At 41.2% G+C, this 13,436-nt stretch overlaps 1 protein-coding gene across 1 annotated transcript; it reads left to right on the top strand.

The window, feature by feature from the left end:
• Positions 1-329: 329 nt before the first annotated feature.
• Positions 330-9,735, top strand: CCNB1 (cyclin B1). Its single transcript, XM_039256073.1, has 9 exons — positions 330-457; positions 1,098-1,268; positions 1,362-1,511; positions 4,116-4,298; positions 6,228-6,386; positions 6,599-6,835; positions 7,336-7,476; positions 8,527-8,637; positions 9,020-9,735. The coding sequence occupies exons 1-9, from the start codon at positions 437-439 to the stop codon at positions 9,125-9,127; spliced, it is 1,281 nt and encodes a 426-aa protein (XP_039112004.1). The 5' UTR covers positions 330-436; the 3' UTR covers positions 9,128-9,735.
• The last annotated feature ends 3,701 nt before the right edge of the window (positions 9,736-13,436 follow it).

Below are 13,436 nucleotides of genomic sequence, written 5' to 3'. Positions count from 1 at the left end.
ACTTTTCATTTATCCAAGGCCGCTGGCTCAAACTGTCACTTTTCAGAGCCCCCCACCCCCCAGCCATTCTCCAGGCGAGCTCCCGCGGCCAACAAGCCAGGTCGGCGGCGCACAGCCTGCTCGCCTCTCCAGGTGGCAGCACAGCTGCCAGAGAGCCAAGGCCTCGCCCCGCCCCCTCTCGAACGTCTCCGCGGGATCGCCCAGGAAACGCATTCTCGGAGGAACAGGCAGCCGCCAATGGGAAGGGAGCGAGTGCCACGAACAGACCAATAAGGAGAGAGCAGCGCGGGGTTTAAACCTGAGGCTGGCCACCGCTCCTCCCGGCGTGCTGCGGAGGAACGGCTGTTGGTCTGCGGTGGGTTCAGGTCCTCGGCTCGTCGGTGTCTCCCGTGCTCTGCTTCTCCCCGTTGAGCTGCTGCCTGGTGAAGAGGAAGCCATGGCGCTCCGGGTCACCAGGGTGAGCTGCTGCGGACAATGAACAAACGCGGCTTTCCTCGCTCGCTGCGTGTCCTCGCATCCTCTGTCGCCTGCCGGGGCCCCTCGGGCGGACCGGGGCAGCGATTTGGGGAGGAGGATGGGGGGTGGGGGGATCGGTGGCCCCCTGGTACGGTGGGGGAGGGTGGGGGACCTACGGAGAGAGGAAGAGAACTGAGCCGGCCTTGGATAAGTGTTTAGCGCGAGAGGGGAGGGTGGTGAAAGGTTCACCGGAAACCTCTTTTAAAATGTGATAGAAGGTCCCCGAGGCGGCTCTCACCAACCGCGTAACCCCCCTCCCGGAGAGAAAATGCCTGCAATTGTAGGCTTTTCTATTTCCTCTCAAATGTAAATTCGTGGTATTTTAGGGTCGGCCGGGACTAAACCGACAACCCCTCTTTAGGTGAGTGAAGACGTTCTGGGAGGAAATTGACATGTTACAACCATGGGTAGATCCTGGAACCCCGCTTTCCTTTGGGAACCCTTTTTTTTTTTTTTTTTTTTTTTTTTTTTTTTACAGCCAACGTTTGTCCTGAGAGCCTCTCTCTTGCCCCACCTTAATTGACCCTTGACTTACTCCGACCTGATTGGGCCAGCTCTCAAAGTGGTCTTGCTTCTTTCAGAACACGAAAGTTAATGTTGAAAACAAGGGAAAGATCAGTACGGCAGGCGCAAAGCGCGTGCCTCTGGCCACTGCTGCAGCCTCCAAGCCGGGACTGAGGCCAAGAACAGCCCTCGGAGACATTGGTAACAAAGTCAGTGAACAGCCACAGGCCAAATTGCCTCTGAAAAAGGTAGCTATCTCTTCCCCATCCATCTTCTAAGAGCCCACCTTACAGCTGTGACCCTCGATGCAGAAACTTAGCATTTTCTTCTTTCATCCACAGGAAGCAAAAACTTTGGCTCCTGGCAAAGTTATTGCTAAAAAAATACCAAAACCTCTGGACAAAGCACCGGAGCCTGTGTCTGTACCTGTGCCAGAACCAGAGCCAGAACATGAGCCAGTTAAAGAAAAACTTTCTCCGGAGCCTATTTTGGTAAACTTACTTTGCTTTCCTCTAGGTTTGGTTGTTTCTTTCCCCTCATTTTATAACACATGGAATCAGAATTTGAACAAATAGTAATAATAGTAGCATTTATAGAGTTCTTAGCAGGAAGTAGTCTCTGCACTTCAAGTACATTTAACTTCCCGAATCTTTAAATTTTTTTTAATATTTATTTTTGAGAGAAAGAGAGTTGTGAGCAGGTGAGAGGCAGAGAGAGAGGGAGACACAGAATCCAAAGCAGGCCCTGGGCTCTGTGCTGTCCGCACAGAGTCCCATGCGGGACTCAAACCCACAAACCCCAAAATTATGACCTGAGCCAAAGTTAGCCGCCTAGCCAACTGAGCCATCCAGGCGTCCCATAACTCACCCAGTCTTTATATGGATTTTCTTACTTGTATTACTACCTCTGCCTTTTAAATAATGGCTTAGTGAAGTATAAAGAAATAATTTTTCTAGAGTCACACATGTAATCAGTGGCACATATGGATTTAAACCCAGGAAATCTAGCTTCAGAGCCTAGGCTCTTAATCATTTTGTGATACTGCCTCCCCCTACCCTTTATTTTCTTCTTTTTTTTTAAGTTTATTTGAAAGAGAGAATCCAAAACAGGCTCTGTGCTTTCAATGGAGCCCAGTGTTGGGCTTGAACGCTCAAACCATGAGATCATGACCTGGGCCAAAATCAAGAGTCCTCAGAAGCTTAAGAGACTCTGAACTGCCCAGGAGCCCCTCCCCCTCTTTTTAATGGTATTGAGTTATCATAGCTCTGTGAATCAAAGATTTTGCTGTCTTTGGTACAAACCATCTGACCAGAATTGATTGACTGATACAGATGATCTTGAATCCTTTTACTCCCTAATGTGGCCACTGAATAATTAATAAACCTGTAACACTGGAATATATAAAAGTGAAAGCAGAAAGAATATGTAGCTTTTCTGAGCGTAGATGAGTTAACATTTAGCCTCAAAAACTAAAACTAAGAACTTATTAAACAACAGTTAGGTATATATATCCTCTCCTGTGAAGGAGAAGCAAGCACCTAGAAGGGGCTGCTTTGCTGAAATTACAATGAACTGCATTTAATGAAGCTCTAATTTTATAAGAATACTTTTTTTTTTTTTCAGTTTGTTTATTTTGAGAGAGAGAGGGAGAGACCGCAGATCCTAAGCATGCTCTGCACTGTCAGTGCAGAGCCATCTGAGCCACCCAGGTGTCCCTACAAGGGCATCTTTAAATTGAAAAACAAAAAGTAGGTGCCTCTGGGTGGCTCAGTCATTTGAGCAGCCCACTCTTGATTTCTGCTCAGGACCTGGGATTTGCCGGGGTGGTGGGATTAAGCACAAGCTCCAGCCTGGGCATGGAGCCTGCTTAAGATTCTCCTTCTGCCCCTCTCCACAACTGGAGCTCTCACTCTCCTAAATTAAATAAATAAAAATAAATAAATAAATAGCAAAGTAGTTAAAACCAGTTGAGAAGATGATCTGTAAAAGTCATTCGGCCTAGCTTATATCTAAGGGTGGGAGATTTGAGGCTGTTGCTTTAGTATTAACATTCTGGACACAACACATGAAACCTATAGCATGTACAGTCTTTAACTGGTCATACCAAACTGAAATTTCCTTAATTCCCATATTGATGGTCTTTGCTTTTTTAACATTCATTTTTGAGAGACGGAAGAGAGACAGCATTAGTGGGGGAGGGGCAGAGAGCAAGGGAGACACAGAATGTGAAGCAGTCTCCAGGCTCTGAGCTGGCAGCACAGAGCCCATTGTGGGGCTCAGACCCACCAACCGTGAGATCGTGACCTAAGTTGAAGTCGGACACCCAACCGAATGAGCCACCCAGGTGTCCCTGCTGTCCCACTTACTTTAAAAAGGCCACCCTTTTTAAGTAACTTTTTAAGCTAGTAATCTTTTCGTCCTTCAAAACAGCTCAAGCATCAACTCCTGAAACCTTCCCTAACTTTCCCCACCCTTATTCCTAGATTGTGTCCTCATTTTATTTACTTCTCTCTTCTAAACTCAAAGCCCTTTGAAGACACTGTAAAGACTCTGCCTTGCACAGTGCTTGACTAGAAGAACATGATCAATGAATTGTTTGAACGAAGGGGAAACTGGAGCTTGAAGGAAATGGTTAATGATAACGAATGAACTCGGTGAATCCTTAGTAGTAAAGACAGAAGTTGAGTTGTCCTGGGCAGTGAGAACCGATCCATGTTTTGAAATGAAGACAAAAGACTGTCATTCATTTGGAATGACTTCACATGACACATATAAACAGATTCGTTATTTACTCCTTTCCTCTGGAAGAAAGTCTAGAGTGTGATTTTGTTTGCTTTTTCTTGTTTTACCCATTAGTGTTGAGGTTCTGCTGACTTCTAATTGGTTCATTCTCTTCGGGCATTTTACTTTTGTATTAATCATGTCCTAAAGAGAAATTGAATACATTTGAAAAGAAACTAATTTTTCTTTGAGGAAATGACTTGAGAATTATATGTCTATGTAGCAGTTGGTCTATTGGTACCAATAATTGGCCTTTCGTTCCCAGATGGTATGCTGTTCTTTGCTATTATTTCAAAAGATTTCTCTGTTTCAAGGTTGATACTCCGTCTCCAAGCCCAATGGAAACATCTGGATGTGCCCCTGCAGAAGAATATCTGTGTCAGGCTTTCTCTGATGTAATACTTGCAGTGAATGATGTGGATGCAGATGATGGAGCTGATCCAAACCTTTGTAGTGAATATGTGAAAGATATTTATGCTTATCTGAGACAACTTGAGGTCTGTATTATTTTTAGATTCTTTGTTTTTCTAAACTGTGCTTGGTTTTATTAAAGATGTTTTACATTGTTTACAAGAATTCAAGCAGGATATAAGTAGCATTTCTTAACAGTAAATTTCACTTTGAAATTCTCCTTCATTGAGTACCAAGAATCAACTCACTAAAAAAACCAAGAATATCTTTATTTGTTTGCTATTTTGAACAGAGAAAGTTCAGAATGACACTGGATACTACCCGAACTCTCTTTTTGTTAAAAAAAAAAAATTCTTTTAATGTTTATTTATTTTTAAAAATATTTTTATTTATTTCTAGGAGATAGAGAGACAGCGTGAGCTGGGGAGGGTCAGAGAGAGAGGGAGTCACAGACTCTGAAACAGGCTCCAGGCTCTGAGCTGGCAGTCAGCACAGAGCCCGACTCGGGGCTCGAACCCACGAACCGCGAGATCATGACCTAAGCTAAAGTCGGACGCTTAACTGACTAAGCCACCCAGGCGCCCCATTTAATGTTTATTTTTGAAAGAGAGAGTGCAAGTGGGGGATGGGCAAAGAGGGGGGAGACACAGAATCTGGAACAGGCTCCAGGCTCTAGCTGTCGACACAGAGCCCGATGCAGGCCTAGAACTCGACGAACCATTAGATCATGACCTGTCCCAAAGTCAGATACCTAACAAATGAGCCACTCAGGTACCCACTCTTAGAACTCTTTCTAATGAATGCCTGTAGGTTAAATGATACACTTATGTCTATCACAGTTAGGAGTGAGCAATTCCCCGGCTCTGAGTTTGAGAATTAGAGGCAGGAGATAGATGGTAATGGAAAATATGCTGAGAAACTATAACCACCAGCAGTGCAAGGCATTTTGTGTCATTGTGGCTGATGTGCATGTAACACCAGGGAAATTTTTCTGTGTTTTCGAGTACAATAAAAAAGTTCTTGTTTCCTTCCGTATCACTTCTGAAACTTTCGTATTAGTGGCATGTGCCCTCTGTTCCTCCTCCCTTCCAAAACAAGGAAGCATTCTGTATGCTAACAAAAAAGCAAACAAACACATTTGCCCAGTTGTGTGTTATAAGACCTTCTCTTCTTTCAACACCTTTTTACATCTTTTCTCTCTTGCCTGGTTCTTCTGGACATTGAAAAGATTTTCTATATGATTGTTCTTCTTTCTTGCCAGAACCAGTCTTCCACTTTGGGTTTCTTCTCCTTTGTTTCTTAAGTTTTCTAGGGGAGCCTAGGTGGCTCAGTTGGTTAAGCGTCTGACTTCGGTTCAGGTCATGATCTCAGGTTTCTTGAGTTTGAGCCCTGCGTCAGGCTCTGTGCTAACAGCTCAAAGTCTGGAGCCGGTTTCAGATTCTATGTCTCCCTTTCTCTCTGCCCCTTTTCTGCTCATGGTCTATCTGGCTGTCTCTCTGTCTCTCTCTCTCTCGCCCCCAAAAATGAATAAACCTTTTTTTAAAAGTAAGTAAATATATTAGTTTTCTAATTTTGGTGGGGTGGGTTTAGCACATGTATATGTTGGTCTTTCATGGTTCATTCTTTTTACCTATGGTGTGTTGACAGTTTAAATCATACAGCAGGAAAGGGGTAGCATATAGGGTCCAGGTGATCTGGAAAATTGCTGGTGCTATTTTTCCCTGCTTCATAAAGCTCAGGTTCTGGGTTTATAGTGTGAAGTAAAAAGATATGAGATGAAGGCATGATATCTTGGGGTTGAAGTGGTTACAGAAAGATCTGCCAATATGAGAAACCTTTCAGACTGTCCTGTTTAATATTTGTTTTCTTCCTCAGTGATAGAGACTTTTGTAGTGACAGTATGAAGTGTTAAGTTGACAACTGTTAGAGATTCTAAATGCTCCATTACTGTTCTGTGGTGACTAATATTTCTCATCAGAAATGTCTTCTAAACGGTAATCAGCATTCTTTTGCAGGAAGAGCAAGCAGTAAGACCAAAATACTTACTGGGTCGTGAAGTCACTGGAAACATGAGAGCCATCCTAATTGACTGGCTAGTTCAGGTTCAAATGAAATTCAGGTTACTGCAGGAGACCATGTACATGACTGTTTCCATTATTGATCGGTTCATGCAGGTGAGCATAATTCAGTAACTGAGGGTTCTCCCAGGTTCTAGCTGAGTCACAAGAAACAGACTTTTCCAGCTAACATCTGTCTTGGGGGAATAGAGTGTCATTAACTATGATTTTGCTGTTAGAGTATTGTTTCCCATGTTCCCTTCATAGCCATGTTGTCTCTTTTTTCAAGTACATATTAGTTGTTCATCCATCTGGAATTCCCATTGCAGAATAATTGTGTACCCAAGAAGATGCTGCAGCTGGTTGGTGTCACTGCCATGTTTATTGCAAGCAAATATGAAGAAATGTACCCTCCAGAAATTGGTGACTTTGCCTTTGTGACCGACAATACTTACACAAAGCACCAAATCAGACAGATGGAAATGAAGATTCTAAGATCTTTAAATTTTGGTCTGGGCCGCCCTCTACCCCTGCATTTCCTTCGGAGAGCATCTAAGATTGGAGAGGTACAGATTTCTTAGATAATCTTTAGTATGGTGCATTATGAAATACTGCTCCTCATGCAGCTCTAATTCAGCTGACTTACAACTCTCACTACATGAAGAAGACCTAAAGATGTTCTTTATTTCCAATTAGGCTATGTATTAATATTTTCGTTAAGGCTTTCCATGGGCAGTTGGATTTGACAGTTAAAGAAAAGGTTTTTTTTTTAACATTTATTTATATTTGAGAGAGAGAGACCCAGATTGTACATGGGGAAGGAGCAGAGAGGGAGACACAGAATCCGAAGCAGGCTCCAGGCTCCGAGCTGTCTGTACAGAGCCCGATGTGGGGCTTGATCTCATGAACTGTAAGATCATGATCTGAGCCAAAGTCAGAGGCTCAACCGAATGAGCACTCCAGGCACCCCAGCATTTGAGTTTATAGACAAATACTTATGGGTATACTGGTTATTGCTAGTACAGAATTCTGACAAAAGCTCAGAGACCTGTCGGTTTTGTTTCAGGTTGATGTTGAGCAACATACTTTGGCCAAATACCTGATGGAACTAACTATGCTGGATTACGATATGGTGCACTTTCCTCCTTCTCAGATTGCAGCAGGAGCTTTTTGCTTAGCACTAAAAATTCTTGATAATGGTGAATGGGTAAGTTCTTCCCACGGACTTATGTTACCCTAAGCTTTTAAAATAAAAAAAATTTTTGTTTTAATGTTTATTTATTTTTGAGAGACAGACAGAAGAGCATGAGCAGGAGAGGGGCAGAGAGAGAGGGAGACAGAATCTGAAGCAGGCTCCAGCTCTGACCTGTCAACACAGAGCCCGATTCAGGGCTCGAACTTCTAGACTGAGATCATGACCTGAGCCAAATTCAGACACTTGACCAAATGAGCCACCTAGGCGACCCTAAGCTTTTAAATTTTTTTTTTTTTTAATGTTTTATTTATTTCTAGGAGAGAGAGAGAGACAGCATGAGCAGGGGAGGGTCAGAGAGAGAGGGAGTCACAGACTCTGAAACAGGCTTCAGGCTCTGAGCTGGCAGCACAGAGCCCGACGCGGGTCTTGAACCCACGAACCGCGAGATCATGACCTAAGTGAAAGTCGGACGCCCAACCGACTAAGCCACCCAGGCGCCCCAAAGCTTTTAAATTTTTTAAATGATGTTTGCATGAATACTGGACGGTTTTCGTTAACGGACAATTCAAATGATTTCTAAAAGTAGAGCATATACTGAGAGAATGATTAAAAATGGTATTGTGTTTGCTGTGTGTTCATAGGATATTCCCACTTCATTATAGTCTTCATTCTATACAGATGAAGACTCTCAGGCAGGTCAAATGACATACCCGGAGTCCATTCATACCCACTGATTCTACACATATTTCTCCAATGTGCCATATGCTACCATAGGCCTTAGGAGTGGAATTAGGCATGTGAATGTCGGTGTCAAACAATTTGGAGCCTAGCTTTGGGGGGTAGACTAGTCAGCAATTACAGAGGTTTAGTTATGTTTGAGCACATTAGTGTATAATAGGTTTAAGTACTGGAGAAGCATGAAAGAAGCATCTTAAGTTTATTTTAAATTTCAGTTGTAATCGGTCCTACAGAATCCCTCTTCTTATCCTACTCTTGACTTACAGAAATTTTCTAAGCACCATTCTTGATGAGTATTTATAATGTTAACTTTTGTTGCCGTAGACACCAACTTTACAGCATTACCTGTCCTACACTGAAGAATCCCTTCTAAATGTAATGCAACACCTGGCAAAGAATCTAGTCATGGTGAATCGTGGGCTTACAAAGCACATGGTAAGTCAGGGGCATTGTAGGATGTTGGGAGGAAAATGAAAATACTTAAGATTTCAAGTCTGTAAACGACTCGTTTTGAAAGAATTGATTTTTTTTTATAATGCTATTTTTTTAAGTTTATTAATTTTTGAGAGCGAAAGAGAGTGGGGAAGGGAGAGGGAGAACACCAAGTAGACTCCACACTGTTAGCAGTGTGGAGCCTTACATGGGCTCTATCTCATGAACTAAGAGATCATGACCTGAGTGGAAACCAAGACACTTAACTGACTGAGCCACCCAGGTACCCCTGAAGGAATTGTTTTAAGTGAATATGTGTACTATTGGGTCTCACAATGTTTTTTTCCTTTTTCCCTTCATTAATTACTATGCTTTTCTCTTCTAGACTATCAAGAACAAGTATGCCACATCTAAGCATGCTAAGATCAGCACTCTAGCACAACTAAATTCTGCACTAGTTCAAGATTTAGCCAAGGCTGTGTCAAAGGTGTAACTTGTAAACATGAGTTGGAGTACTATAATAACTGCAAATAAAATTGGCACTATGTGCCATCTGTACATACTATATGTTACGTTTGCTTACTTTTAATAAAGCTTGTGGTCCTTTTTATTTCTTATACCGTAACTCATTTGAATGTGGCTACTTCCTACTCCAGGGTAACCTAAAAGATTTGTTAAAGATAAGTTAGGGAATGTAAAAAGTGTTTCCAGTTTATTGGGATCCAGCACATATATATAATTGTTATTTGTGTGGTTCTTGTTTTATGTACCTGGCTTTAGATTCTTGTATGAGTTACTGTGGTTGTGAAGGCATTTAAAGCCGTTCGTTAGGGCATACTGCATGCAAGTCCAATTACCTTGGAGAATATGCTGCCTCATTTTGCTTAAAGGTCTGCCACTCTACCCTTAGTCCCCTTGTTTTCTGTTTCCTCTGGTGGTTGCTGCCGTAATTCTAAGTAGGTTTTACTTGTACCACTATTTGTTAAAACGATCAACTTGAGCTAGTAGCAACTTTTTCACTTGAAAAAATAACGTTATATTCTATACTTTGCTTTTTCACTGTCTTTATTGATCAAATAAAAGCAGATCCTCAAAACATAAGTTATCTACAAAAGTTAACTTACTCTCCAACCCCTACTCTTACAGCTCAATCCCATCCATCTGAAGGTACCAGCAGTTTGGGGTGTATCCTTCTTTGCCTTCTATAAATATAAATATGCTTATAAATAAGTTGTCATGGGGCTTTCTAGGAAATTGAATCATTCTATATATAAGCAATTACTTTTAACATGTGTATGCCTTGCCCGGGTGTAGGCATTCCATTCCATAATATGGATATACTATAGTGTATTCAACCATTCTGTTGTTGACCTTCAGATTGCTTTTCCTCTTTGCTCCTACAGACAAACCTGTGGATCATTAAATACCATGCTTTCCCTTCTGTATGCTGGTTCTTTGGGGTATGTGCGTTCTAAGTTTTGGCAGATGCTGCCAGATGACTCTCAAGTGTTGTCAGCAATGTACAAAACTGCCGGGTTTCTCTGCATCCTTGCCAATACTGAAGATAATGATTCTACAATTTCTGTGAATTTGGCAAGAAATAATCTACCTTGTTTGCTGTCCTAATTTTAATTCTGATGGCTAGTTGAATAAATTTTTGTTGACTATTTCTCACTATGTAAGTTTTTTCCATTTTGTCATTTGCCTTCTGAGTGTTGCTCTTTTGCCACGCAGACACTTGGGAGTTTTTATATTATCAATTTTTTTTTCTACAGTTGCTTTTGGATTTGCAATCTTGAGATAAACCCCATCTCAAAACCATAAACATGGAAAATTTGAAAATTTCCCTATTTATATCTATAATTCCTCAATAAACTTTCCGTAGATGGTATAAAGTAAGACTCTTCCAGATGGGTGCCCATTTTTGTCAGTACCGCATGATCAAAATTACTCTTGTCCAGCTGAGTTGAAACCGTAATTGCCATCTATTGTTTCCTGATTGACTTTTTTCTTGTGACAAACTTAATGTTAAATTATTACATTATCTGGGAAGATGAAGCAAGCACTATTTCTCTGTCCCTTGGCAGTTTCAAACATAAGAACATTATAAAGTTATATCCAGTTATCAAGAAGCTCCTTTGAGGTTTTCGGTATGCATTCAGTCTTCCCATCTAGAAGCCTTTTTCTCCAAAGTCTGTTGCATGTCCTCCAATGGAATGTTAGAATTTTAATTGTATAATTACTGCACTTGTCAAGTTCATTGCTGAGTTTATGGGGTTTTTTTGTCACTTGTAAATAGGATCTATTTCCTGCTAGTTTTACTGACATCAGTTTTTTTTGTTTTTTGTTTTTTTTACTCTTTTAATGGAGCTAGGTGTGGGATTAGATCCCACCCCCGAGATGATGGACAGGGATGAAATCAAGAGTCAGTTGCTCTACTGACTGCGTAACCTAGGCACCCCTTAACTGCTCAACTTCTAAGTAGTTGTTTTCTTTTGGAATTTTTTGGAATTCTTTGTGTGGTGATTTAAAAAAAAATTTTTTTATGTTTTTATTTATTTCTGAGAGAGACAGCATGAGCAAGGGAGGGTCAGAGAGAGAGGGAGATACAGAATCTGAAGCAGGCTCCAGGCTCTGAGCTAGCTGTCAGCACAGAGACCGACACAAGGCTCGAACCCACGAACTGTGAGATCACACCTGAGCCGAAAGTCGATGCTCAACTGACTAAGCCACCCAGGAGCCCCTGTGAGGTGATTATTTTAGTTTCATTGGAAGTGGGGGCCTTTAAAAAGACTTTGAAACTATATTTTTCTGTGGTAAGTACTTGAAAGACTTCTGTAAATATTCCAAGGATATAAGAAAGGATTATTTCCTGATAGGGGGCAAAATTCTAGGTACTTATGTAGGCAAATACTAAACTACAGGTGTAAAGAAAAGTACGTGTGTGTGGTGGGGGTATATATACATGTGTCTGCATATATTAGAGCCACTTCAAAGTGAATTTTAGATGTCAAGATTGGGTCAACTTAAAATACTTGGTCATGCATCTCATAAGAATTCAATCCCGTTTTCCTAAATAATCATAATCTTTATCACACTAAGTTAATTCCTATGTGTAATGTGCAGTGTGTATTCAAATTTTCTCAATTGTCCCAAAATGTTTTTCCAATTTAGGTTACAATTAAGTTGTCTCCATATACAATAGTTGTGCTTTTTGTTTTTCAAGGCATGGACATGAACGGTCTAGTCTGTTTGCCTTGTAGAATGTCCCTCACTCTAGATTTCTTGTCTGTTTCTTCATAGTTAAGTTCAGGTTATGCAATATTCTGGCAAGAATATTGGTCATTTGTACAACTTATACATGATATTGGAGTTACATATTAGTTGTTAACACTACTGAAGATAACCGTGTTCGATCATCTGGTTAAGGTAACCACCTGATACAGCTTTGCTGCAACAGTGCTGTTCTCAATCCTTAGTTTTATTATTCATGATACTAACTTTGAAACATATATCTCACGAGAGTGACATTGTAGTTAGCTAATTGTATTATCCGTTCCATATTATTAGACTTTCTCTAAAGAATAGCTCCACACTCATATCTGTCCCTTTTTGTTTTACTATAGATTTTTTTTTTAAGTCTTCGTTATAATCTATTACCATAGTGCTTCTCAAAGTGTCATCTCAACCAGCAGCATGAACATCACTTGGGTTTTTGTTAGAAATGTAAACCAGAATCAAAACTTGGGAGAGGCACCACGCAATCTTTTTTTTTTTTAATTTTTAAAATTCCAGTATAATTAACAGTGTTCTTAGTTTCAGGTGTACAATATAGTGATTCAACAATTCTCCACATTATTCAGTGTTTATCACAATAACTGTGCTCTTAATCCCCTTCACCTATTTCAACCATCTCCCCATTCACTTAGCAGTCTGTTTTAAACCAGTCCTTCCCATGATTCTGATTCCTACTCAGATGGAGAACTACTGCATTGTCTTCGTCCCAAATTTGGCTTTGGACACCTGATAGACAACTACTAAAAAGGATAAGATTGATGTGAGATCCTGGAAGACTTCCAGTGTAAAGCCAAAGCCCAAGACTGTTTTTGTATAAAACAAATAATGGGGGGGGGGTTGCCTGGGGGCTCAGTCTGTTAAGCGACCTATTCTTAATTTCAACTCAGGTCATGATCTCAGGGTTCATGAGTTCCAGGCCCATGTCCGGCTCTCTTGCTGTCAGCACAGAGCAGGTTTCAGATCCTGTCTCCCCCTCTCTCTGCCCTTTCCTCTCTGCTTCTCCTTCTCAAAGTAAACATTAAAATAGTAATAATAATAATGAAAGGGAACTGTGTTTTTCCAGGAGCTTGGGGTAGGAGTGGCAAACCTAACGTATTTACATCCCTGCCTTTGCACCTCTGCCCGTAGCTGTTGCTTTGATAATAAAGAGTAAGAAAGGAGAGAGCACTGTGTGATCAAGTATAACTCAGGGGAAACTAGTTATATAAGGGGAATGCTCGGCTCTCTTGTCTGAGTTGCTGTGCTTGTGCTACTAAGGCTAAGTGTCCCTTACAAGCCGACCTTAATGAAAAACTACAAACCAATCGAGCGGTTTACGTCCCGCATTTTCTCCATTAGCTGCTCAATGTCCAGCTAAAAATGTTTAATTGCAACCTGATAAATCGACAAGCTGGCACTTGGGAGCACTAGACTGAGTGAATCTTACGGACAGAGAAATTTCACGCTGCAAGATTCAGGTTCAAGTGTATACACTGACTCATAGCGGGCTTTAAGTTGTGTCTGAA

The sequence above is a fragment of the Hyaena hyaena genome, unplaced genomic scaffold, assembly GCF_003009895.1.
Source record: "Hyaena hyaena isolate Hyena2069 unplaced genomic scaffold, ASM300989v1 scaffold_558, whole genome shotgun sequence".
Classification (NCBI taxonomy): Eukaryota; Metazoa; Chordata; class Mammalia; order Carnivora; family Hyaenidae; genus Hyaena; species Hyaena hyaena.
Note: the sequence above shows the minus strand (reverse complement) of the source record. Positions and strands in the feature narration are given on the sequence as shown.

What these genes read in the sequence shown, in the direction of transcription:
- CCNB1 (XM_039256073.1), top strand. Translation starts at nt 437, where the DNA reads ATGGCGCTCCGGGTCACCAGG. An exon ending in CCAAATTGCCTCTGAAAAAG is followed by an intron (nt 1,269 to 1,361) that starts GTAGCTATCTCT and finishes TTTCATCCACAG; the next exon opens with GAAGCAAAAACTTTGGCTCC. An exon ending in TTCTTGATAATGGTGAATGG is followed by an intron (nt 7,477 to 8,526) that starts GTAAGTTCTTCC and finishes TTGTTGCCGTAG; the next exon opens with ACACCAACTTTACAGCATTA.